Source organism: Desmodus rotundus, chromosome 2 (genome assembly GCF_022682495.2).
Source record: "Desmodus rotundus isolate HL8 chromosome 2, HLdesRot8A.1, whole genome shotgun sequence".
Classification (NCBI taxonomy): domain Eukaryota; kingdom Metazoa; phylum Chordata; class Mammalia; order Chiroptera; family Phyllostomidae; genus Desmodus; species Desmodus rotundus.
This window is the reverse complement of record NC_071388.1, coordinates 91,958,423-91,985,959: the sequence shown is the minus strand read 5'-3', so window position 1 is coordinate 91,985,959 and position 27,537 is coordinate 91,958,423. Positions and strand designations below refer to the sequence as shown.

Sequence of the window (27,537 nt, the reverse complement as noted above, 5' to 3'; positions counted from 1 at the left end):
GCTTTCGTCTGCCTAACCTTGGCTACTGTAAAATTGACAGTTTCTTGCAAGCTGTCTTTATCCAAAAATAATCCATAACTAGTAGACCTAAGTCTTACATGGTAGTTTTCATCATACCAACACATTGCAAATATTAACAAATAAATCAAACAAGTAAAAATATAACTGAAGGAGGCAAAGATATTTATCTTATAAAACTTTCCCAGTTCGGAAAGAGACAACTGATCTGAGTTAGCTGAAAGTATGATTTGCGGAATATTTTATATAGTCCGGACTGAGATTTCAAAGTGTTAACAAGTTTCTTGAGCACTGACTTCAAGAATTGTCAGTAGCTCATCAGATGTGTGTATTTTAAAGTTATACTAAAAGGTTCTTTTCCCCTCCTATAAGTCAAACGTGATTCTCCCTTCTCCCTCCTCCCAAAAATCGTAACACAGTTTGTTTAGCAGTCTTCTTTTCAGAAGCAGGGGAAAAGTACATTTCAACACAATCCATATCCTAACTATCACAGATTGTGAATTATACTGATTTCTCCTTTGGGGGAAAGGGAGAAAAGATAAGATGTCACTTTCTAAACACTTAATATAAAAAGCTGCACAATGTTTTATGTTTTTCTAATGTCCCTTAATGCCAGAATTCCTGTTCAAAATCTAGAAAAAAATTTGAAATGCAGAGAAATTTTTTATCATGACTATATGCTTTTGCTTCTGTTCCTATGATAAAGTCAATTACCAAGATTCTTACCTCATCCTAAAAAAATGTGCTATTTCTTTACTCCCCACCATATCATGTTAGTACATTGCCTGCAGAAATCAAGGGAGTGAAATGGAATGGATCAGAGACCTATAAGTAAAGTAATCATGAACGGATTTCTGGGCAACCCCTTTGAAAATAAGAATCCTTGCAATAAAAGAGTATGAATGTCTCACTCTGTGTTACGCAATTATACCTTGAAGTCTGATTTATGGCAGTTCAGACTTCTGAATTACGACCTGAACAAAGAAGTAAATGAAGACCTTCGAACGTCCAAATGAGTGTCCCAGAGTCTATGACCAAACTCTGCTTTCAAGTAATATTGTCTCTATAACACTCACTTATCTGATTTTCCAACCCAACGTGGACTAGAAAGTACACCTAGAATGGAGGGCTGGAGGGAGATGGCTCACAGAAACAGGGCCACCAGTGAGCTATGACAGTGGGAGTGGGCTGCAGCTCGGCCTGTGGCCACTAGACTGAGTGGTGAGGGGGCAAGGCCAACTTTCAAGAGAAATAAAAGTGTGTTACTGGGACACTGGAGCGTCGAGTGTTCACGAGGATGACCCTGCATCATAAGAGAAGAAAAGGGAGATAATCATACTCTGTTTAAGAAAACAGGGATATGTAAATGTTTTCTATTAAAAAACAATGTCAAATATATTTTATTGCTTAAAGAAGCAAGTTTATGTAATTAAAAATATATATGGGACATTTCATTTCCCTGTATAGCTTTTTTGTTATTCTTTTAATGATTTAGAATAAATTATAAATGGTTTTGTAGTGACGTTACAAAATCAATCTATCCAAAACTACTCAAACACCTTAAAAGGAAGAATATTTATTCTTGAATATTTTTAAGCCCAGATCTCCTGAAATAAAGATATTCTCTGTCACTGATCCTAGTTATATATGTTATCATCTGGAGTGAGGCACAGTGCTCATATTTAGCTGGTTTACTGTTTACTTTTTACTGCGTCATTATAAGTGACCAAAAGCATGCTACAGGAAGTTGTTAGTGTGTTTTTTCATTGCTTATGCAACTTCCAAGCAGAAAATGTTCTTGAGACCAGATGGTAAAGAACAGTCAATTGCAAGTTCTATTCTCCAGATGTATTGATGTTTTATGTCTTCTTGAAGCCAGTTCAAATACATTTGCGAATTCAAGTCTTCACTTTGAGTAACCCTTTCACTTCTGCTAGTTCTTATTTCAACTGACAAAGAATTGGGCTAGAAAATTTAATTACAGGCCCTCTGCAGCCAGCTGTACCATGGAGTGGCAATGCCACGCCACGTCATTCGGCTGAGTAAAAGTTCATCACCCGGTACACGTCTGGGCACCGCGCTACAGCGACTGCTGTGTTTATGTGCACAGCACCAAACCTCTCCAACTTTGTCCTTTTCGATAGTGCACTTTTTAAAGACTCTTTTTTAAAAAAGGCACTTACCCAGTGTTTCTACTTGGCATGTAGGTGTTTTTTGTGGTTTGTTTGTCTGTTTGTTTGTTTTTAATGTGCTCAGCAATTTGGGAGTTTGCTGGAACACAGATGAGTTAAGATAAAAAGCTGTTTTTCAAAAAAAAAAGCCTCTAGTAAGTAAAAATGAAGATACTATATCTGAATGAAAGTGAAAAGTTATCCCCTTGTATATTTTTAAAGCTTCCCAAACCATCCCCAGCTCTCAGCCAAATGTAGCCTACCCAGATTGTCTTTAGGAAAGTAGCGATTCACAGAGATTCGCAGTTAACCGTATATCAGACTGCACACTGTCTTCAGTCCCTGCTCACAGCTCACCATTTTAGAATATAGTGAGATATGCCAGAGCCCTACCATCTGTTTAATGGGCTAATTATGTTTGCCACATGCCTACTTCACAGGAATACCATGAGTGAGGTTGCCAAACATCATACAAATATATATGTTTGTATATATAGATATAAAAATATACACATAAATAAAATCATATATATATATAACGCATCCAGCATTTCTGAGTTTCATTCTATCTTTTGCTATCGGAATATATCACAGCTCATCACTTAAACTGAGCTAGGGACTGTCAGAGTTTATTATGACGCACGTCACGGCCATCAGACTGAAGGGTGCTGGGGACACTCAGATTCTATATGCATGCCTCTGTCATTGCCCTTGTTAGCTGTGCCCCATCTCTATTAAAATCTTGAGATTCTAGCTTCATAATTAAGACACATTCTATGATACTTTGTTGTTGTCTCCAATGTTTTAACTCCTTCTTTTGAGAAAGGATATTTTTTCCCTTATTTAAAAAAAAAAGTCAGGCTATTTCTATCTCTTTCATGTAAGACTACAACTTTTTTAAAAAGATTTTATTTACCTATTTTTAGAGAGGGGGGAAGGGAGGAAGAAAGAGAGAGAAACATCCATCAGTTGCCTCTCACAGGTGCCCCAACTGGGAACTGAACCCGCAATCCAGGCCTCTGCCCTGACCGGGAACTGAACTTTGCAGGATGATACCCAACCAACTGAGCCACGCCAGTCGGGGCAGGATAACTTTTCTTTACAGGTCTATGACTTTTATGTACCACAGTTTCTATATTGGGCCTGCTCTAAACGCTCACACGTTTGTCCTTTTATGAGGATGCTGCTACTCCTAACGATCTTTCTCCCTGGTGTTCCCTAAGCACTTTCTAGATAAGTGTTTTTCATTGGCTCCCGTTATCACAAGGGCTAGTTATCACTGCCTAGCCATGCAAATTATCACTGGGTCTCAAGTTAGGTCAACGTAAGTAGCTTCTTGGATGTAGGGTTTGACATAGGTGGGTCTTGAAAGATAGGAGGGATTTTAAGCAGTAAAGGGAGGTAAACAAAGAGCATTCTAGGTGAAGGGAATTAAACCAGCAAAGGAGCAGGATGAAGATGGAAAGAGCAGTCATGAGCGCCTGGAGTGCCTGGTCAGGATGTGGTATAAGCCCTGGGTATTGGGTGCTCCGTGGGGCACCGTCGTCTGTGTAAAGGTAGCTCAGCAAGCGTGAGCTTTCTTGGCTTTGAGGGTGCAGTGGCCTGAGAAATATTGGGAGAAATATCCACCCCAGACTATAAATCTAATAAGTGTCATTTTCTTTAAAAATGAATAACAATATATTAAACTGGTATTGCTATAACATTTTATTTAGTCTTTTGTAAGCTACAGAACAATTTTTAAAAGCTTTATTTTTTTCACAAGTGTTAGAATGTCTTCATATACTGCCTTAACTGAAGTAAATTATTCAAACAGAGCTGTTTTGTTTTATTTGTTTTGTTTTTCCAGCTTTATGCTTACCAGGGATTTCACGAACAAGTTGGAAGAGGAAAAAGAGCCAGGATGTAAATATAGAAGTAACCCCATCAGATAGGCTTGCACGAGCATGAGCAAGGGCTGTGACAGGATGAGGAGGAATCCTGGCCGGTGCCAGAACGGCCAAGTTTTTGTCTTCCGCATGGAAGTCTGATTCGAAAAGAGACACTGGTGTAGGAAGAATGAGAGAATTAGTCCCCTGTTATTTTCCCATGTATGTAAGGGAAAATGACTTGCACATTTGCTATGTGACTTCTGGAACCCAGAAACCTAAAGCCCAATGCAAACCACCTAGGCAGACCAGGAGAAGGCAGTGTATGTACCAAAACGAGCTGGAGGGGGGGCGGGCACGGGTTACTTTGTCACCTTGTCTTACTTACACTCATTGAATGTTATAACTGGAAAGACTCTTAGAGACCATCTAATCCAACATTCCCATTTGGCATATGAGAACAGTGAGACTTAGGAGAAGTTCGATGACTTGTAATTACATGCAGTGGTTGGCAAACATGGCTGGGGACACGGATCTCCTGACTTACAGCCGGATGCCTTCCACCCAAACCTTGCTCTCATTCCTCCAGTTTCCCCGTAATGACTTCTGAGAACTCGAACTTTGCCTCATCCCACCAGCGTTGCTTTGTGTATCTTGATTGTCAACAAGCTCCTCAATGAATTGCTTTGGATTAAAGTTTATTTTATAATAAACTGTCAGATTCTTATAAATGATACCAAAATGAAGATGGGTTCTCAGGAACATTCTGAGTATCCTATATACAAATACAGAGAAGCCCACGAGATAAACATATATGCCTCTTTTCACCGGGATCCTATCATTCCTATAAAAATGGCATGATCATATTATTACGATTTTTAAGGTTTGGAGTTCCAGATGTTTGGTGGAACACATAAATAGGTCAGACCAGATCTGCTCACTTAACCTCTCGAACTGCTCCTGAGACGTCCTTAAACTGCTGTGCCTGGGAAGGAAGAAGTCGTTCCCACTGCTGCCGGTATCTCCAGTTCCTTCTGTTAAACTGATTGCCTACTGGGCTCAAAACAAAGCTGTGCTTGGTGGTTTACTGGTATTTTGTCCCACGATAGAGAAGGGAGAACATGGTGAGAGTCTGGAATAGTCCAGCTCCCTTTCGTGAAGTGAGAGTCCATCACTGACAGTAGGCATTTGATAAAAGCTTACTGAAAGGATGGAAAAAGCTTCCACCCTTTCTCCTTTTCAAAAAGAGGCTCTGTTTCATTTGAAAATTGACTCAAAGCTTCTGATACAATGTCGTGTGGTTTGTTGCCCCACACATGGTTATTATGATCTACTTGTCAGCAAAAACCCAGAGATACTTACTGTGGCAATGGAAGATAATGTAATAACCCAGTTTACATTTTAAATGTGTCTGGCCCAGCAAGTCCTTGCTCAGGCACCAAACACAGCACTGTGAAGGAACTAGCTGACATAGTGCCCTAAATTTCAGGTGCATGTAGTCACCTCACAGATGCACAGCAAGCCTGGTTTTTGAGGCCAAGAGAAGGAGAGGAGGCCAATTTCCCACTTTTCCAGAAGCAGGAACCACTCAGCAACACATTTACAGGAGTTAGAGGGAAGAGCCTTTTGTGAAGAAAGCTGTCATCTTATGGCTGTTTTATCAAAACATTGAGTCTGTCAGCATCCCAACTCTAAGAACAATTTAATTCACAAAGCAAATGAAATAAGCGGAAGAGTCCGGCCGCATCAGCCACATCCCCCCAACGTGGTCCTCTTGTTCTGTGGGGTGATTTAGGGATCAAGATCCCGATTGTTCTGCATTGAGATGTTTGTGAGGAAAACCTCGAACTCCTCTCCTCCAGAAACCACGTCCACATAGCTTATAGCAAAAACCACCGGAGGGCAGTTGTAGAGGTTTTGTGATCAACTCCAGCCAGGTTTGCAGGTGGGGATAATAGAACATGAGTAACTTTCCTTCCTCTTCCTCTCCTCTTCCTTTTTGCTCTTTTTCTTTTTCTTCTTTCCTTCTTCTATTCAAAGCTCTTTTGCTTACTGATTTGGAGAATATTCCAAAAGGAAAGAGGCAGCATAAATCCTATTTTGAAGGAACACACAATCATCTTGACATATAACTATATCCATGTGCCTTTTTCTATTTCTGAACAACTGAAGAGCGTGCAGAACAGCCCAGGTGCTGGTCTTCAAGGTGGGCGTGTCCTAAGACATTCTTTGCTGAAGCAGCCTCCTTCGCTGTTTCTTGTTGTCAAACAATCAAAACGGAGAGGCAAGTTTTCCTTCTGCGGCCCTAGCCCAAATGAGTGGCAGCGTTTGGCCTCCATCAGTGATTTTCCACAAAGTCCTCCCTCTGTCCAATTTACATGGTGTCTAGGGCTCCTGGGCTCCTGGGAATGCACACTCAAAACACAGAGCCAGTAGCCATGGCTCTTAGTGAAGGCCAGGAGACGTGGATGTGACAAATTTCTGTTAGTGTTTTCCTCGCCCACCTTTTAACTTGCTAGCTAGGACCTATTTTTTCCTTAACCAAATTACTGGTTTAAAGAAAAACTTTCCTTCATAATTTTCTGTGTCATTTTTTCAGCCTGTCCTATTATTTGGCTTTTTGGTAATCACTTTAACAGGTGGCTGAGTGTGGATCATGTCTGAAAAGACCTCACCATGTCTGACAAGGCAGAGATGATGCTCACGGGAAAAATACAGGTATTCAGGTGCAAGGTTCTCTCTACCAAAGAAAGTGGCTCAGATAACAGTGCCTTACACTGTATATAGCCTGTAGAGTGGGACGCCACAGCCATGTTTTCAGTTTCTTTTCACTCACTGGAATTTTATGCAATGACGGTAGCCAAGAACCTTTGGAATAGCTGTCTCTGGTCACAGAAAAAGGAGAGGAGGAAAAAGTCCTTTGAAAATTATGCCCTGTTGGTGCAAGCTAGTAGCCAATCTAATGAAACTTCTACCCCACTCCCAACCCCCTACACCTCCCTTTCCATCTTTGGGGTTTTTAGATATTAGTAGTGTGTTAGAGAACGTGTCTGTCTGGTGTGTTTGGGGTTCCTTGATATGTCAAATACTTTGAAGAAGAATGCCTGTTTTTTACAGTTTATTAAACTAGCTCAGTTAAACGTATTGGTCATCAGGCCGTGTGACGCATGATTATTCAATGTATTTTAAAATCCAAATAAAAATCAGTTGTGCTGGCCCCTTTCTCCCTCTGCCTCCTCCCTGTCTGTCTCACTTTACTGTGAGGCATAGGGAGTAGTGTGTGTCTGTGTGTATGTCTGTGTGTGTGTGTCTGGGAGGAAGACAGACTCCCTACCTGTAAATGGCTTGCTATTATTAGACGTTCAGTTACCAGGGGTTATGTAAGACAATTGAAGCTCTGTGTTTTAACAGAGACATGATTCATGCTGCTTGTAGTAACAGTAACCACCTCCAAACGAGACAGAAACCAGACGCAGACAAAGGCTGGAGAAATCAATGCCGACTCGGTACAGCCATTCTGCTGATACCCTCTGCCTTTCAATCAGAGCACTTAGGTTATCAGGAGAGGAGGCTCCTCCTCATTCTGGGTCTCTTCTGTCTCCTGGGGCTGCCAGGTGAAATCATGTGGGCTGAAGCTGTGTGCACAAGAAAACCAGGCCTCAGGGGGCAGGGATGTCTGGTCTCCCTCCCGGGCCTCCCCAGTGTTTCAGACACACCTGGAGGAACAGTATTGGTCACCTCCACTGTGGCTCAGAATTCTCTGTATCTTCTACTCAGAAAGGCTGGAACTTGAGTATTTGGCTCAGCCACTCAACTAACTTCACTCAAGTGATGCTTTGCAGCACCGCTGGAAGAGGAGAGGACGGAGGGGGATCTGAGCTGGTGCCAGTGCTTTATTACAGCTTCTCCCAAAACCTGAATGGAAGTGGACTGGCTGTCAGCTCCCACACACAGGGAACTCTTCCCTCATTCTTCCGGCAGTCATTCTTGAGACTTCATTGACTTAGCACTTCACAGAATGCAAAGCGTTTTCACATGCATCAGCTTGTTTCAGCCTCATGACTTCATGAGATAGGCAGAGCACACATCATTAACCAGCACCGTTTTACAGGTGAAAGGTTGTGCAGCACGACGGTAATTATGTCATTTATTGACTCCTTGCCCGTGATTTCACAGGGCTGAGAAAACTTAGTGACTTGACAGCGGTCATACGGCTAGTTCTTATCGGATCCAGGAAGACAATGCAGATCTTGTGATTCTCCGTCTAGTGCTCTGCTTCTAAGATTTGCTACAAAGCTTCTTGGCAACCATGGCATTTGGGGTGGGGGGCGGAAACCCAGGATTTTCTACTGAAAGCTGGTTTTAGATTAAGTTCCTCTGCTCATAAGCTGGGCAACTGAAAACTCCCTTCCCTACCTCAATCTTCTCATCTGTGTAACTCATGATGGGGAGAACTCATTTTTAGAGAGCGTCTGTGACATTACCCCACAGCCTTTAATGTGTCTAAATCAGTGTAAATCCCCGCCAGTAGCATCTGCCTGTCTCCTCCATGGGTGACATGCAGGAGAGAGATCTCCGACTTCACCCAGATCACAAAAGTAAACTCTCTATTTTTACTACAAAAAGAAGAAACTAAGATACTTCCCTGCAGAAAGTGCCCTGGCTCTCAGGAAACAGCAGCCTTGACCCAGTGGGCCACATGCAAAAGGTGGGCCACCCTTCATTGTCATGCCTAAACATGCAAATTGTCCAGAAGAGCAACTCTAAACAGGAGCATGACAGAAAAATGTCTAAGCCATTTAGCTTTACCCACCCAATAACTCCCCAATTAAAAATTCCAGTTTTAAAAATACTTATTTATTGGTTAGTACTACTACTAAATACTACACTGTTAGGAATTTTAACTTAGGACCAACACGGAGTTTTCTGTCATAGAATTTGTAGTATGATCTTACTATTTTCGTGTGTTATATAATATAGTCTAAACCTATTTTAAAGTAAACACAAATAAACATTATCATTTGTAACTAGTTTTTAATTAAATCTTTTGTTCAAGTACCAGTTTTTATCCAGGAAAGTAGCAAAATATTTCACAGACTGTACTTTAATGAAATGCATTTTCTCCTCTGCTTACACATGCAAATCATTTATTGTAGTAGTTTTAAGGAAGAAAGGCTATACTCTGCTCTCTCACATGATAAAACTCCCTGACTAGGCACCATGAGACCACATTTCCAGTTCTAGCCTCACTGCAAATTCATTATTAGGAAACCAGTAAGTCCCAACTTCAGATAACATCTAATCTGAAAAACACAAAGTCCCTTAATATCTGGATGTGGCACACTTGCCCGAGACATACGCCGCCGTGTGCCCATGTGATGCGGCAGGAAAAGGGCTTCATGGGAAAGATGGAATTCACTGCTTGGGGGTTACGGTTTGTGCTAGTGGCAGCCGCGCTGCCTCGACCTCTCCAGTGTCAAGTGTCTCTAGAACACAGGTGGCAAACACCACCCACGGGCCAAATCCAGCCCTCCCCTTGTTTTATCAGCACCTTGTTCCTACCCAGAAGCAGCACCGAGCTCCTTGGCCCTACTTAAGGAGTAGTTACATTTATACAGTCCTAAAATTACACTCGGCCCTTTGAAGGCAACTGTGAGGCTGATGTGGCCCCGGTGAAAATGACTTTGACACCCCTGCTCTAGACTGACCCCTAGAGAGAGAGGTTGGAATGCGACGGGAAGGCAGGAGAGCATTCTGTAAGGTGTCGCTGCATTCTGTGTACACCAGCACAGTGATGAGTGGTGGATCCTTGCACCTGACTGCCCCTGACTTCCTCATGGAGGAAACAGCCTTTTCTCTTTCACCAGGTTACCGTGATTTAATGATCACAAACGGTAATCTGATCATTAGACAGGCACTTATTCCAGTGGTTTCTTTCATGAGTCCTTTGAAGTTCCGAGCTTACTTTACGCTTCTCCCCATTTGGTGTCAACTAGTGCAAATTCTTATTTGTACCTGGGAACGGAGCTGCCTTTGCTCTTCTAGACCTAGCCTTTATCTCTCCAAAGCATGCATACTATCACTTGTGGAGGTGATGACAGTGACGGTGGGTGGTGTTTCTTCCCGACAAAGTGGGGGTACAGACCACCCAGGCCTGCAACCTATTAAACTGCGCCAATAGCTACCGAAATCAACTTTTGCTCTCCCAGCCCCCAACATCATCCATCCTATCTATGGCAACATTAACATGGTTATAACCCCGTGCTGTGCGCCAAGGGCTATGCTCAGTGCTGGGGTTTCTGAGACTTACAGAACAAGTTCCACGTCCCAGAGAATTTATAGTCTCACCAATGATATAGAAAACAGGCATTGAACTATAACAATTTATCTAAGTGCTAAATGAGAGGCAAAAGTCGATATAAGCCGAAGCCATTTTCCTGAGAAAAAGTTTCATGAGGAATACATGATTTAATATGGGCCTAGAAGAGGGGAAAGGCCCAGATGAAAAAAGTTGTAAATCATATTTCAAACAGCCAAAATGGTATGTTCAGGGGCTCAGGGATAGAAATGTGCTTTATAAGTTAACTGTTTTGGACCAAATGGAGTATTGATAGGAAGGAAATCTGAGAGGGCTTACTTGACATAGATTTGATATACCCAAGCTGAAGAGTTTGGAACCAGGAGAAATCCATTAAAGCATCTTTTCTCTAGGTACATCCTCAGGTGCGTACGTGTTCCAGCCCTAGCCAGGCAGCCCATCCAGATATGCCAAGAGTTCAGTTTCAATCTCCAGTCAGGGCACAGACAAGAATCCACCAATGAATGCGTAAATAAGTTGAACAAGAAATCTATGTGTGTCTTGTCTGTCTGTTTCTCGCTCTTTCTCTCTCTCTCCTTCCTGTCCTCTTTCTCTCTAAAAATCATTAATAAAAAAATAGGTGTTCATTAAAAAGGGTGGGGATATGGGGGATAGGTCTGTAATCCGTTAAGTCTGGACAATGTTGGGGTCTTCAGCACCTTTAATATCCTTATGTGCATTATGAGTTTGCAAGAGGGATATAGAGTATGCAGTGTTTCCTATATTTGACCAAGGAACTTTTTTTGAGATGTACCTTGACATGCTAGTGTTATATAAAACTCACTTTGAGATATACCAGCTGGAAAGATTTAGAAAGGTGGGGGTTAAAAGCAGGGCAAAACACTATATTGTGACAAGTAATCTAGTACTATTATGAATGGATATGTCACCAACTACAGAGAAGAAGATATCACTGATGGGCCCAAAGGGAAGGATAAAGATCAGAAGTACAGAAGGTAACCTCCAATATAGGTAGAGAATGTGGGAAAAGGTATAATATATCTTGAAGAAACAAAATGATGAAAATTTTGATAGACATATTGCAGAAGGAGATGAGAGCCAGTGAGTTTACCACACTGGATGGTCAAGATCCCCTTACTAATGCAGGAGGGAACGTCATCAGCTGAAAAGAGAATGGAGAATGGAATTTGGTAAAGTAGGACATATTAAGGGAAAAACTCCTGTAGGCGTGTACTTAGGAACAACACCAAGCAGGAAGGGGAGTACAGATTCCATGCATGTATAGGGTTTTGTACTGAGAGAAGGAGGGAATGGGAAGTTTTAATACAGATTCAAGGTTGAAGAAAATAAGAAGAGGTCCTATATATAGAAGGTCAGGGAAAAGGAAATTCGGAGGGTTATTGAGGCCACTGTTAATGTGGTTGATTAGATGGTTAAGTCAGACTGGATAAAGACATCCAATGAAGCCACCAGGGGCCTACTAATGGACGAGGTGGAAAGAGTAGATTCCTTAGGCATTAAGGAAGAAGTGTTCTCAAACTGGGGCTGGAACACTTAAGGTCAAATGTGAAGTCTTAAAAGAGTAAATTGGAGTAAGAATTGGGGCTAAGAAGTAGCTGGAGAAGATGGAGGTGAAGCTCTGTTTAAAAAAAAAAAAAAAGATAATGTGTTCTGGGATTATGTATCAACCAAAGTAGAGAGGAGAAACACAATGAAGTGTAGAAGGTTTTGGAGAAGGATGAAAACAGGTGCAAGAAGGCATAGAGGACCATGATGGAGAAGCTAATCCAAGCCTCTGTTGGGGACCGCACAGGAATCGGAGTAGAATGAGGGCAGGAGATCAGTGCTTTAGTGATCACAAGCTACATGTAGGTTAAGACATAGAGCATTATAACTAAAACCTGTCTTTTAAACCCTACTTTGCTCTTCTCTGGCTTCATGATCTATGGCAAATATTATAACTTTACCTTTCTTAAGCATCAGTCTCCTCATCTACAAAATTAGAATGTAATTCCCACCCCCAAAGGGTAATTATAAGAAATAAAGTTAAGCAATGGATGAAGAGCGCCCAGCACGAGAGCTGCCACACAGTAAGCATTTGGTTAACGACAGTCAAATTAGTATGGTGAGGCAGGAAAAGGGAAGTGATGTTCACTTTGGAGACAGGGACAGTGTGTCCCCCGGTGGGGTGCTATTTCAGTGTTTCTTGGTACCTGATTTACATTTAGGCACAAACGGCAATAATTAGTCCAGAAAATATTCTCAGGGCAAAGGGCAAGGTATATATACCTGTGCTATAACACCAATAACATGCTGCACCATAAATCGCGCTCATGTTGGAATCCTCGTTACAGAGCTGAAAACCACCCTAGACCCAGAACCCCTGGCAGGCTTTTCTGAACAGGAAGATTCCAGCGTCAAATGACTTAGAGAAGGGGTTTCCATTATCAGGTATCCAATAAAACCAGAAAAATCATCATCATATGTACATATGCATTATGTATATGTATGTACATATCTCACCGAATCCCCAAAGATCTCTTACTATAAAAACAAGAATCAACTGCATCTGATAGTGCTAAGGCTCCTGGGATGTGCAGGTCTTATAAACAGAGTTTGTGAATTGTCCGAGAGGAATCAAGTAGTCTCTATGGACAAAATGAACATAGATTTAATGTGACAAACAGGGCATTATTCTATTGGCAGGGCCATCCGGGGGTCTTCAGGCCATCAGAGGTATTTCTTCTGGACATGGGTATTAACTAGTGGTGCATTAAGGAGATAAAAAAATTTTAAGTAAAAGATTGATTGTAGCCTTGGAAAGCTGAAGCTGGACTCCAGATTAGTTTGTCTGGTCATGATGCCTGTGGTACCTTCTTCATTAAATGGTTTTCTCATCAGTTTCCAGAGAGGAGGATTAGTGATGTAGACTTGGGAATTCGCTTTACGTAATTAGTTAAAAAGTTAGAAGTCAAATAGATTTCTTTAACAGGTATAATGGTTTAACAGGTTGATGAGCTACTTAATTTCCACCTCTTTCTTCTCAGGGGACTATTAGAGTTTTTAAGGGACCTTACAAATCATAAAATCCATCTCCTTTTCCTACAGGTGGAAAAACTGAGCCACCCAGAGATGAAATGATTCACCCAAGGTCATCTAGCTAGTTCTGTGATTTTGTTTTCTTTTTTCTATTCTTACTCCTTTTAACTCTCCTTCCTTTTTTCTCTCTCCAACATTCTGTTCCCCCATGGCCACATCTCTGCTGATTATTTTTTGGACTTACCCTTGCTGTACGAAATTCCCTGTGCCTTAAATTATGAGCTAGTGGGTCCTTGCCAATTAGTAACCCCTCACCACTAATTCTTCACTACATTTGGGACAGAGAGAGGAAGGAAGTGGAACAATTTTAAATTTACTGTGATCTTTGAGACAGCTTTATCCACACCTGGGAATTGCTGTTAGACGATTAAGGTTAGTAAAGCTCATTGAATTTCTCAGAGGAAAGGTGTTATTTGAATTATTACCAGATAATTATTGTTAAAAATAACAATAATGGAAAAAATAGAAACTTTACATGTTAGAGACATTATCATTTTAATTTCCAGTGGGGGGAGGAAAGCCCCAGGGGACCTAGAAATGATATTTTTAATAATGTGCTCTATGCCAGAAACTCCTTGAATTCTGTCTAATGCCTGATGACCTGACACACTGGCCCAGAATCAGAAGCCAGTCGAGCCTTGTGAGCTGTTAGCCGAGTTATTCAGCTTGAACTGCTCCTTCAGAAACAACCCTCAGTGGGAAGGCGAGTGTCAGACGTAAGCCCTGTGGTACCCAGACCAGTGTCATCAGCATCACCTGGGAGCTCGTTAGAAATGCACAGTCACAGACTCCATCCCAGACATGCCGAACCAGAACTCCCGGATGATTCATTTGATCATTAGAGTTTGAGAAGACAGGTGTAAGATAGATGAGAAGACTGTTCTCATCTTTAGAAAAGAAGGAGCTAGGAAGAAGCTATACTTACTGATAATTTCTTCAAGAACCCCGTAAAGGGTTTCTTCACCTGAGGCCTGCACTCTCAGCTCTTTCAGTGGCTCTGAACTCTCATCGAAAGAGCATAAGCACCTTTCCTGTGCTGAGATCACAGTGGGAACTAGAAATGTGCCTGTGCCGTGTTGGAGCAGTTGGTACAGAGTGAGAAAATCACAGATTTAAAGTCAGAGGAATCTGGGTTTGAATTCTGACTTCACTACCCACAGCCTTCTAATCTTGGAGAGGTTACTTGAGCTCTCTGAGCCTCACTTTTCCTCGTCTGCAAAATGGGTATGGTGACACCTGCAGGGTGGCATTTCTGTGAGGGTTAAATGAATATATTTATGTATAAAAATGCCTAGTGCAGTCCCTGACAAAATTTACGGGTCTAATGAATGGCAATTATTATTGTAACTATTCTCTTTCTGTAAGCTTTAGTCATGAAGTCCCCATCTGTCATTTGAGAATGATTTGGTATGATTTCAAAAGGATGGGAAGGGCCATACTGCAGTGAGACCTCTGCAGAAAGTTCTGGACAGTGGAATGTGGCACTGTTACATACAGCTCTGCTCTCCAGGGGCTTCCAAAACAGCTGCCGAGATGTCACCAGGAAAACAGGCTGGAATGGAAATGGCCCACAGTCCCCCTCTGCCTCTGACCCTACCAAGTGCCTTCTAGCCGGATTCCAAGGGCATTGGTTATCACAGTGATGATGTAAGAGGCAGAGGGAGCAGTTCTGGGAAGGATGTGAGGCCCCAGCAGCCTCTCAAAATTGTCTTTTGACTTAAAAACTGACTACATTAGATATGGAAGTCATTGAAAAAATAAATATGAAACTTCATGAAGTCATTTCACTGAGTCCTTTTAGAGGAGAACCGCCCCATAAGCAATAAAACATGACCCGCCGGGCAGCACTTCTGGTTCATAGACCCTCAGCTGTGAGCTGGGGCAGCAGGGGAAAGGAGAAGGGGACAGGTGACAATTTCCCAAAAAACAAAAGGGAGATCGTAACAGCAGGCTGTGAGACTGAGAAAGAGGAGTTTGATGAGAGGAGGGAAAGATTATGTCTCCATTTAATTATAAAATGCACGACTTAAATCAAGTGTTAGGCATATTTAAAATGCACTACACTTATCTAATTACACAATGGCTTTGTATGCTTCTAGGAGGTTTTTCACTACAATGTACTAGACATATCGATCAGTGATTTCCTTTATCATTCTAATGTAGTTGCCAGCGGGAGAACAGATGAGGCAGCTCTGTCTGGTGAAGTGTTGATAACCTTCCCAGCCATCTGACGGTTTGGTAAGAACGATGGAGAACTCTTGAGCCCAGTTTACTGTTTATGTGGCTACTGGGGTGTTGAGAGTTAATGGACATTTCAGTGCATAGCATGGCTCCACCACACTGGCTGAAAAGGGTATGATTAATAGTGCCAAGTTTTCCCTCTGGTGAGTAACAGTGAGTGGAAAGGGCTCACCTGGGAGTCAGAGGAAAGCTTGTAGCACCGAAGGCTAACATTTAAAGCCTGAACTTCTGTGGCCAAATAGAAACGACTGGGGTCTCCTGGAAAAGTCTGTTTTCCTAACCTAGAGAAGCTGAACCAAACACATTATTCCCACAACATGTTTGGTTCAGCTCCTCATCTTTTGGTGAGAGAATATGATTCAGTCTGAGGATAAAGATAAGATTAAACAATTAATGTTTCTTCTGCCACAAAAGAACAGGGAAGGAAATCAGACAGATGTGGGAGTAGTCATCTGTGTATTTCTATGAGTAAATTAGTGACATAATGAGGGAAAAGTAAGTAAAAATTTAAACTTATAAATACTGGGCAAAGCTAGGTTGAAAAGAAGTGTTGATGTGGCATAATAGCAGATTTGCCAATAGCCTCTGTTTCTCTAAGGTAGTGAATTTAACCATAGAATTACTGTAGCATGTTCACACCAAGAACTTCAGCTAAACCCACTGCTTTTCCAAAGCGTGAGAAATTTCTTCATTCTGGTTTTCACCCTGAGTTTATCACCCCATGGTATTTGCAATATTGTCATATTGTTTCTCCTGGTATGTTTAGAAAGCTTTGCTTCTGTGCTTTTTAAAATCTACCTCATTTTTAAAGCATTATTTCACTATAAACAGGTATTTATTTGTTTGGTTTATTGAAGTGAATTAGTGAAACAAAGTTTTTTATATTTTGGAACCTAGTATATCCTTGCAAGTGGTACATTCCAAACCCCTCACTCTCTCTTGTCTAGTCTTTGCTGATGGTCTCCTGGGCCCATTGGTGCTGAGCAAGCACTAAGAGATATTTAGACATTTGTGAATTTTTATATCAACTATCATTGCTCAGCCAGTAACAAGGATGTGGTGTTGAGTAAGTCAGTTCCCTTAATCTTCTCATCTGAAAAATGAGGGGGGTGGAGGAGATAAACTTTAAGGTTTTTCCAATTCAGTCTCAGTTTCCATGACTCTAAGCAAGAATCTTTTCTTCCTTTTAAATTCAGTTCGGCATACATCAGCTGAGTGCATGACCTGTGTGCAAGGCATTGCAACCACAGGGCACACAAAGTAACATTGTCTCTGCCTCCAAGGCGCTTATAGAGGGGGGAGATAAACTACACAAAAAATTGTTAGAGTCTATAGAATGTGCAAAGGGCTTAGTGCATAAGTGCTTAAGGATTCAAGAAGGGCACCTTCCTTTGGCTAATGCTTCATAAATGAGGTGGCATGTGCATGGCCCTTAGAGAAGCTGTATGGAGACATTGGGAAAGGGAGGAAAGTCCGTGCACGTGTTGGGAACGAGGAGGACTTGGCAGCAGTGGAGAATGGACTGTAGAGACAAGAGTGGGAAATTAGATTGGGGCTATATCACAGGGGCCTCGAATGCCAAACTGAGAAGTAAGCAAAAGAGCAAAGAAGTAGTATGTTTCGAATGGTACTTTAGAAAAGTTAATGTAGTATTGATTATGAAGGATGGGCTAGTGATAAGGAGCATCTAGAGAAAGTGAAGACAGTTAGGAAGGCCTCAGAGAAACCCTGGGAACAGGTAAGAAAAGGATAAGTCAGTGTTGGGATAGAAAGCAAGTATTGATTCAGGAAGCACAGCCTGAGTAAAAAACTTCAGAACTTGCCAGCCGATTAGATTTGGGGAGTAGAAGAAAAGGGGGCATTAAAGATGACTCCTCAATTGTAGACACCCAAGTTACTGGATGAAGATGATACCAATGGCAAAAAATGAGAAGGCTAGAGAAGGAGCATATTTTGAGGGAAAGGCAATACATTCTGTCTTAAACTCTCTGCATTTGAAATGCCTGTACAGTATTTGATGGAGACATGGGCTTCTCAAAGTTAGAGGCTCTGTCTTATTCATCTTTCCAGGTGCCTATATAAACACTGAATGAGTGAATGAATGAATGAGCCAATTACTGGCAGTCATTTAGAATGTGGGTCTGGAGCTCTGCAGACAAGCAAAAATTAAAGATAGCAATGTGAGGGTTCTGTATGGAGAAGTGATTGTCGAGGTCATGGAGGGTGCGTGTAGCAAGCAAAGCCTGAGGAGAGAATCTTGAGGAATATCTAAATTTAGGAACGGGGGAAAGAAGACCAGCCACTACGGGAGGCAGAAGAGAGAACTGAAGTCAGGAGGAAAGTCAGAATAATGCAGGATCCCAATGTGAAGAGCGGAGAGTTTCAGGAATCGAGTGGTCATTTGACCCCAGTATGGCCAAAGGGGCGAGGCCTGGGAAAAGGCCTCTGGGTATGAGGCTCTGAGACAGATGGCGGTCAGTTCTGTAGCCCCTACGGCTGCACTCCACAGGTTAGAGGATATGGAGGAAATGGAGACTTTGTAGTGAAGGGGGGAGAAAAGGTAAGAGCTCAGAAGCATGGCCCTGTCGGTGGGCATCTGGAGAGTAGGTAAGAACTGAGCACTAAAGACAGACAGACTGCAGTGGAATCAAGAACACTGGAAAAGGAGTCAGCTGCGGCAAAGCTGAAGGAAATTGCTCCCACTCCCCCAACCCTTACCTCCACCTCAGCTTCCAACTCAGTACCACAAAATCAATTCAACCTTCACCAGCCGGTGCTGTTGAGGCTATCACACCATGCAGGCTGTCGGGGAGAAACGCTGAAAATGGAGCCTGGATGGCATCCTCTCCAGTCCCCCTTCCCTGACTTTCCATCCTCTGGTGCAAAGGTGCACACCCCGCCTCTCAACCATGTCCCACTGTTCTGTCTCCATCAAAACGAATGATCACCTTCACCTATGCATTTAACAGACTGATTTTTGTTTGTTTCTCATCTGATCTAGATGCAGTCACTCTCTGTCCCCTGCCCCAATGAACATCTGCACTAGGCCCAAGCCTTGGAGTGACTTACCTGAAGAGTGACACCATTTATTTGGAAACTACTGTGAGTACATTATGCCTCCAACAAAAGGCCTCTTTAGTTCACTGTCTAATTAAAACACACGCGCGCACACACACAATTGTAAAAGCAGGTGAAGTTTTAGACAGCTTCTTCTGTTGGATGCAGTGAGGTCATCAGCCTGAGCCCCCAAGTGCCCGCAGCAGTTCTCAGCTCCCAGCCTGCAGTCACACCTGTGCAGCAGCATGCCCTCCACTCCAGGTGGCTGTGCCGGGCTGGTTCTGAGCGCACCTTGCAGGTACTGGTGCTGTTCTGCTTGGTCATCTGCACCTCTACCTGAGGCTCCTGCCAGCCTGTTCACCTCTTATCACCCCACTGTGCCGCTCTGTTGAATGTCACTGGAGCTTGTCATTCATGCCACCCTGGTCAAATCGGGAGCCCGCTTTCCTCACCCATCTCTACCTGTCTGCTCTCTGAGCTGAATCTCGTGCCTGTCTTGTTGCCTCCTTCCTACTCTAGGGGACCAAGGCCTGCCCGCTGAGGCTCTGGGCTCCTTTGGCCACATCTCTCAACCATTGTATCCAGCTCAGCTTGGCCCTGTGAATGCATAGCTCTGTATACTGGGTTTAGTTTCCTCCATAACAGGCATTTATGCAGGAGGGATACAGCCCTGGCAAGGCAGGGTGCAGAGAGAGATAGGTTGGGGTAGGAGAGGGGATGCCTATAGGAAGATGCTGATGAAAGATTGATATCCAGCATTCATTAACCATTGCTAAAAATAACAGATAAATGTATGGATTTGTTTTTCACTAGAAAAGCCAGTAATTTAAATTATTTAAAGGTTATGCATGCAAAATAACTCAATTACACATTTTAAAACAAAAACTCATTCTATTTGTTGTATTCACAAGTTTTCCTTTATGGTATGAGGCAGCAAATGGGATAGTATTTGACAGCAATCTCTGTTATGGGAAAAATCTAACCCTGGGAGGCTAACATCCCTCTTAGACTTCAGGTAGGACTTTCATATTTATATTTTCTGTGTCTTTAGCTCTTCTGGCAAAAATCAACCCCAAAGGGAGAAAGCCAGAGTTTTTGCTTTGTTTTGTTTTGTGTTGCTTTTCCCTTGAATGTTTTACGTCACCTCGATTGTAATTGATGGTAGCGGATGCATAGGGGAAAGGCAGGCCGCCTGGCCTGAATGGACATGGGGACCGTCAGAGTGCTCTCCTGTCTCAGTGGGTTCAGATGCCCAGGGACTGAAGACATGACATAAGAGTTTCTTCATTTCATACTTAGGCAAGGGACTTACTTTTGTGACCATGTTCATTTATCCTTAAGTTCAAGTGCAAGGTGTGCCTTAGAAAATCTCACACCTGCCTAGTTCTCTGAGTTTTTCTTCATCACAGAGTAACTGCGTTGTGCCAGAGCACAGCCGTACGAGGATGCAGGCAGGCTTCAAAGTTTCTGTACCTTTTGGGAGAGGACAAAGTGTTAGCACTCCTGCTTTCCTGTGCTACAAAGAGCCCAGATCCAGACCCAGAAATCAGACCCTAAGGTTTCCTGAAAACTACCGGGCAGCCCACAAGTGACCTTCCCCTGTGCAGAAAGCCAGTGCCTGCTTTCACATTCCACAGGTCCTAGCGAATGGACAGATTGGGTCTAGTCCTAGTAGCTTCTGCTTTTCAGAAACTCAGCTCCCTCATATGTGAAAGAGAAATAATAATAAAACTTAAAGACACTTGCTAGGTGCAAAAAGCAATAAAGTGATTAAAATATAAAAAACATGGACTAATTACAAAAATGTGTCCCTTCCTGTGGGATGACAATGCCCAGAGCCAGATCTCCAGGCTTGGGGGCGGGTAGGAAGGGGCAAGTGCTAGATTTTAAAACCTGCCTGCTCCCATACCACGCAGACAACCGTGCTCAATGGTCCTGCCTACTGACCTGGACCGTTGTGGAAATTAAAGGAGAGAATGTATAGGTGGTGTCTGGCACAGCAGAGGTGAGTGTACTTACTCAGTCAGCTGAAAAGTACTGGACATTTACTGTGCACCAGGCACTCTTCTAGGCACGAGAGTTATGGCAGCGAGCAAACAAAAATGTCTGCTCGCATTGAGCTTACATTCAGTTTTCTTCTCCTGTAAATGGCAAACAGACAAAATAGGTATGTGGACGCTAAAAGAGAACTGTTTCGTTTTATTTTGCTGTGTCTTTTGTTCCAGATAGTAAAATTAGAGGAAGAGGGTGAAGGAATGGAGAGGGAAAGAATAGGCATGCCTATTAGTCTCCCACCACCCCAGACACACACACACGAAACCCCACAACCATTCTCTGCCCTGATTTGTGGCCCAGGAGGCTGACTTCTCTGGACTCCTTTGCCCAGCTGTCTTCTCCTCTGGCTCCCCTTCCGCCCCGGCCTAAAGGAGACAGCAGCGAGAGATGTGAGAGTGGGAGGAACGTGAGGTCACTGCATGTATTACTCCAGCCCCCTTCCCAACTCAGTTCAGACTCGACATAGAGAACTCCACGCCATCCCTTGCCCCTTCAGTGTGAAAAACGTCGATTGGTTGCCTTCTCATACGCATCCTAACAGGCTCAAACCCACAACCTGGGTATGTGCCTGACCAGGAATCGAACCTGCAACCTTTCGATCTGTGGGACAATGCTCCAACCAACTGAGCTGCATGGGCCAGGGCTGGCCTAACAGTTCAAAGCTGAGATTTAACAGCTTCCCACCACTGTGGCTCCCTGATGTTCCACCTTCCCTTGAGGTTCCCTTAACCTCGTCTGTACCTCAGTGTACAGTCCTTTCATTAAACTCTCTTCAGTTAAAACCTTTGAGTGTGCCATCTGTTTGTTGCCAGGATCCCACTGATACAGTGAGGGAGGGATACAGTGTAAAACATTCTAAGTGAGTCTTGCCAAGGTTTAAAAAATTGAGAGAATAAAATGTTTTAAACATGAAAACATCTTAAATTGATCTGAGAACATTACACCAAGTAGTGAAAGAACAACTTGTAAGAGCACGTGATGAGAGAGAGTGCCAAAGGTTGGATTTCATGAATAGACCATCGTGCTCATGTTTGATGGGCTTCTATAGGCCCAGTGTGGCTTGTTTGACCCCCAGCGTCAAGAGGAGCTCTTGGTGTAGCAGCAGCAGTGGCAAACCCTTCTTTCCAGAAGGCGTCAGGAGGGTGATGCAGTAAGATGAAAGTACTCAAGAAGAGATTGCTTACCCCAGCATTCTTTCCACCTTGGCTACAATTACTGTGCACTCGCCTCTGCCCAAATCTAAACATTAAGGAAGATTACTAAGGTAAAGGAAGTGCCCTGCTGTAGCTGAAATGACAAACCACAGAAATGACACTGTCTGTGAAAAGAGCTACCACCCTTGGGCACTGACCATGTGCCGGGACTATGCCAGGCACTTGACATGAATTATCTTACGTAATTCTCACATCAGCCCTGGAAGGTAGGTGTCATTATTTCTACTTAGCAGATGAGGAAACTGAGGCCCAGAAAAGCAGAGTGATCCATCTGGAACACACAGCTACTAGATGGTGGAACTCAGTTCTGCCACCGGGCCTCAGTGGGCTGGTTGGTTTCCACCTGCCCTGTACCCCCATCCCCAAACACTGTACTAAGCTTTTCCCAGTGTACCGTTGGGAAAGAGAGTAAGATTGGCCAGGGGGGTGGGAGGCATCATTGGTCTAAATTATCACGATCTAATGACTAGGTAATTATTAATCAAAAGGAGGTTCTTACTAATTCTTTTCTATCCAACCAGGCTGATGAGTGAAAGGCATGTTAATGTGCAGGAGAGGGTGGGAGCCCAGTGAAGAGAGAAAATTGGGAGAGGGAGATAGAAGAGAGCACTCTTCTCTCAACAGACCCTGGAGACTGATAAGAGCTCACACAGATAAAATATTTATTTTCCATATGTTGCAGAAAGCATTGCCATCACTGTGTGTGTGCAATATGTGCAAAGAAGTGTGAAATATATACATCAAATGCCACCGATCTGGTTAATTTCCATGCATTTCACATGCGTGATACCTACCATCTCATCAATATGTTTTAATGCATATTTCTTTCCACATACAATATGGTCTAGTAAGGAAAAAGCCAACATCTCTCTCACTGCTATGTTTCAGCCTAAAACTTGTTGCTGGGGCCGGCACGATGAGAGTTAAAAACCAGAAGGTCCTGCTGACTAACCCAGCCGCCAGTCACCTAAAATGCCTTTCCAGTTTTTTCTCATAACAGAAATGCTTGCAGTGGGGAGATGAAAATATTTTTGTTCTCTGTGGACAATTGGGAGATACTCGGTCAGAATGGTCAGAACTAACTGTTGAAAGGCAGGTGCCTGCGGCCACACTTTCTTTTTTTCTGAATGCTGAGCTCCCACCAGTGTGGCAGGAGGAAGTGTACAATGATTGGTCTGTTTCTCTGTGGAAGTGTTCAGGGTACATCCAGTTTTGCTTTGCATATATTTACGAAACATCTGCCCTTTTCTTGTTCTTAAATCCTTCCCCCTCACCAGCCCCCTTTCCCCTTTCTCCCAGTTTCTTTCTTTGTTGTTGTTGGCTTGTCTAACTTTTTCATTGGAGCTTTCATTTTCCGGTTGAGGGGCGACTTTATCAGAGTGTATAATTTTAACATTGAGGGAGGGAAGGAGGGAAGAGGGGTGGGGGTGGAGAGAGAGAGAGAGAGAGGGAGAGCACGAGTGAGCACTGAGAGCAAAAGAAAGAAAGAGGCTGAGCGGCCGGAGCTTGGCAAACCAACCTTTGGCATGGTGACCAGGAGGAAGGTTCTGGTCTGGTCCGGAGTTTGCCTCTTTGAAATGCTGCCTGGAGTCAGCCGGCGTGCTGCTGCCCTCTAAAGGCTCCAGGGAATAATGCACAGCCACAGAGGCTTGGAGAAACTGGTCCTTAGATACCATGTTTGTGTAATTCTTTTTACACAACCAAAGAAGATATTCCCAATTAATTACTGTAGGAATTGCTCTTTCCCCCTTAATAAACTGTGAACTGCAAATTTGAGGTCAAAATAACAGAACCTGTGCATTTGTAGACATAGACTAAGGCTGTATCTCAGTATTTCTCAACTCTGGAAAAAGGAGTCCAAAAGCACTATTAGAGAAGGTGACATGGAGAATGAATTGCTTCTAAAGGCACTGAGTGGCTCTCTGTTATCTGTGCCGTTGGGAAACAGTCCAGTGACATAAAGACACGTTAGGCGAGCGGGGGTATAAGCCAATTAAGGTTGAGTTTGTCATATTTTCTGTTCATAGAGGTGGCTCCGATGCCTCTGTGCTATGAATGTTCCCCAAAGGTGATCCCTGGGATAACAAACAAGAGGGTGTGGTGCAGGATGTCAGGTAGGAAGCAGGATCAAATCTAGGGAAGGAAGCAAGGGCATTTATATAAAGAACAATACAGTGTGTGCACTCGTAAAAAGAAAAGAGTAACGTTGGCTGTGCACTCATGTTTGGAAGAGGGCTTTAATTTCCTAAAGCACACATCTGAAACTAGCCTAGGCCTTGTCTAAGAGCAGCAGAGATAAATACTTTTTTCTGTTAAGTGATATCTGCCATTGGTATATCTGTATATCATTCCTGTATTTAAATGAATCATGAGGATCAGCCTAACTTTGTGAGCAAAACGGCCCTACTTTTACCAAGTGTCCTTCATGGATGCAGAGTAAAAGCAGCCACTCCAGGTAGATTTCACTGCTGCATAAAGAGTAGGAAACTTAATTGGGACTCAGACTATGACTATCCTCAAAATATACTTTAATTTCTGCCCCATTTCATTTTATCAACAAGCATATATTGGATGATAGCTGTGTCTACCCTCTTCGGCTTAGCAGTATACACTAGACAGCAAACTCTGGAAAGGCAAAAACCATCTTTGTTTTAATTCCCTAACCCACGCTGGCACATCATAGTCGCACAGTAAGTGTTTAGAAATGAATACGTGACTAATGGATGGTGGGAGGGGAGGAAGACAGGAACAGCGCACGAACACGGGGAACTCAACACCGGTGAGGACCTTTCCTCACCTTCAGAGAGTTTGCAGTGTCGCAGAGGAGGGGTAAGCACGTAAATAGCCATTATTGAAACAAAATGTAGTGAGTAAAATACAAGAAGTAAAAAGTGTTTGGGGATTTCAGAGAAAGATGGGAGGGAGGAAAATTTGAGAGAAAGAAGTCCTATCTGGTAGAGAGAAACCAACACAGTTACAAGATGGAGACGACATTTAATGAATATAAAGGATAAATAGGACTTCAACAGTTGAAAAAGGGGAGGGCATTTAAAGCAAGAGAAATAACTTGAGCAAGGAAGAATATTCCCCAGGACGTTCTGAAACTATTCAAGAAATTTGAGGGTTCAGTATGACCAACATGTAGGGCATGTGAGCTAAGCTAGAAGCAGACATGGAACTCACCTGGAGGGTCAGGCTAATGCGGCCGCCTCAGATGCAGAGAAGTGGGGCTCTCGGAGTCAAGGAGGCAGAGAGCCACAAAGTGAGCAGCAGCCTAAATAAAAAGTGCTCAGGTGATTGCAATGCAAAGGGAAAGGAAAAATGGGTGTGAAAAACATAGAGCAAGCCGAGTTTTCAGGACTTGATGAACTGACTTTAAGGCAGAGGTGTGTGACCCTGTGGTTTCCAACCTGCTGGCAGACAATGGTGATAGAAATAAGGACCTTAGAAGAGGCATTGGTTTTCGTAGAAAAAGAAAAAGGAATTGGGCACGGGAGACTTCCGTCTTGGGGAACCTCATTAAACTAAAAACCAGAAACCAGGTCTTTGGGGTTCTGTGTAGACACTCAGAATTTGAGGTTAATTCCCCTGTTACCTACTCAACAAACAGTTGGTAAAGCATTCCAATTTGTTCTTTCTCTTGTATCGGCTTCCTCCCAACTGAAAAATACCCCTAAACAGAGGAAAAGCGTTCACTTAAAAGCTTTTCCTCTGTTTTCATCTTTACCCTGCCATCTCTGCCCCCTGCCCTCGGAAAAAGCACACTTGATTTCGCAACCTGTTGTACCAGAAACACAGCATGGTGATCGTAACCCCACATTCTGTGAGGGCATATTTAACTACCCAATACAGCAGATTCCAATAGAAAATATTCCGTGTAACAAGTCCATTGCTGTGCTGATAGAAACAAGGGGGACATGGAAACAATTCTATCTACAACTTCTGTACCACACATAATCTTCTACCAAAATATTAAAAAAGCCCTTTCTCTGGTCACTATGCATATGATGATAGAGGGCAGAGAGCCAAGGAAACTGGGGAGAATTTTTAGGGTGTGATTAATAACTGAGTGTGGCTGAGACCTAGGGTACATTCAGCCTAAGCTAAGTGTTTATTAATTTATGTATCAGTTGCATTGTCCAAGGGTGAGAACAGTGGACCTGACCAATAGCTGAGCTCTTTAACTTCCTATTCCTTCCCCAAATAACATTTAGCAATAATTACTTTCTAATTCCCTTTACCCATCTATTTGTCACACCTCAAACACACAGTCACACTCCTATACTCAAGGGTCATGCACTAAGTCAAAGAACAAAGGGAATCTGAGGCTTTGGATGAGTAATGAGTTTGGAATAGAGGATACCCATTGACACCCCCCCTCTACCTATTGGAATCTAAGCTCTTCTTTCACTTTTCCTTTGCTACTTCAATAAAACCTCCATCACTACCCCTGTCACCTGTACAGCCTGCAGATTTGGATTGTGATTTGAGATTGTGTGTAGATCTGAAATAAAATCTAATGAAACTGCAAGAAAGTTGAATGTTCATAATGTGTTCCATGCACAGAAATGAAAGCTGGAAGGAACATCTAAGGCCTTCTAATCCAAGCCCTTTATTTTACAGATGAGGAAACTGAAGCCCAGAGAGGTGAAGTGAGGTGCCCAAGGCCACACAGCAAGTTAGAGGCACAGCTAGTACCGTAGCTCAAGTCTCCTGACTCCCAGTCCAGTGCTCCTCCCATTACTCCACGGGTCCTGTCTCTAAGCTTCCTGACAAATGCTAGAACGGTAAACACCCACTAGTATTTTTCCAGACCATGTTAAAACTCTTAAGGGGGGAAAAAGGATGCTTTCTTGGATAATGTCAGCCATACATAGCTCAAGCTGTCTAAAGTTCTGGGACAGGGTCTTTTTATGCAGCCAACAGAGTCCAAATGTGGCGCTGTTTGCTCGGCCCATATGCTTTCATGTGTTCCCAGTTAGGCCATTACTGGAGGGAAGAAAAAAAACAAGAATCAGCTTGTTTTAAAACAAGGGACATACTGGACTCCCTCCCATCCCCCCTCAGAAAAAAAATCAAGTTATCTTTAACAGATTCTAAAAATGCCTTTTCCCAAATATGCAGTCAGTTCCTTCAAAGGGCCCTTTGTTTATTTTCAGGAAGAAACCCAAGACAGCTGAAAACCAGAAGGCATCTGAGGAGAATGAGATTACTCAGCCGGGTGGATCCAGCGCCAAGCCGGGCCTTCCCTGCCTGAACTTTGAAGCTGTTTTGTCTCCAGACCCGGCCCTCATCCACTCAACACATTCACTGACAAACTCTCACGCTCACACCGGGTCATCTGATTGTGAGTACACCAGGAAGGTGATGGTGTCTTCGCGGTGCTTGGAGCATGCTTCTCCCCTGGGTTCTGGCTTTTTTGCACACAGAGCAAGCTGTTTCCATTTGGTCTTCTAAAGTAGCCAAAAGGAACTTGCCACCATGTTGATTCAGAC

The 27,537-nt window shown here is 43.0% G+C and overlaps 1 protein-coding gene across 38 annotated transcripts in view; it reads left to right on the top strand.

Annotated features, from left to right (window-relative positions):
* The window catches only part of ZBTB20 (zinc finger and BTB domain containing 20), an 830,054-nt gene that overhangs the window by 730,073 nt on the left and 72,444 nt on the right, over positions 1 to 27,537 (top strand). For 34 of the 38 annotated variants that reach the window (XM_071220624.1, XM_053918373.1, XM_053918372.1 and 31 more), the window contains 3 exons: positions 18,718 to 18,818; positions 26,666 to 26,829; positions 27,202 to 27,389. In XM_071220624.1, coding sequence (XP_071076725.1) covers positions 26,819 to 26,829; positions 27,202 to 27,389 — 199 coding nt within the window. In that variant the 5' untranslated portion in view covers positions 18,718 to 18,818; positions 26,666 to 26,818. The remainder of the gene's footprint in view (positions 1 to 18,717; positions 18,819 to 26,665; positions 26,830 to 27,201; positions 27,390 to 27,537) is intronic. The other 4 variants (XM_053918396.1, XM_071220626.1, XM_071220627.1 and 1 more) reach the window with 1 other exon arrangement.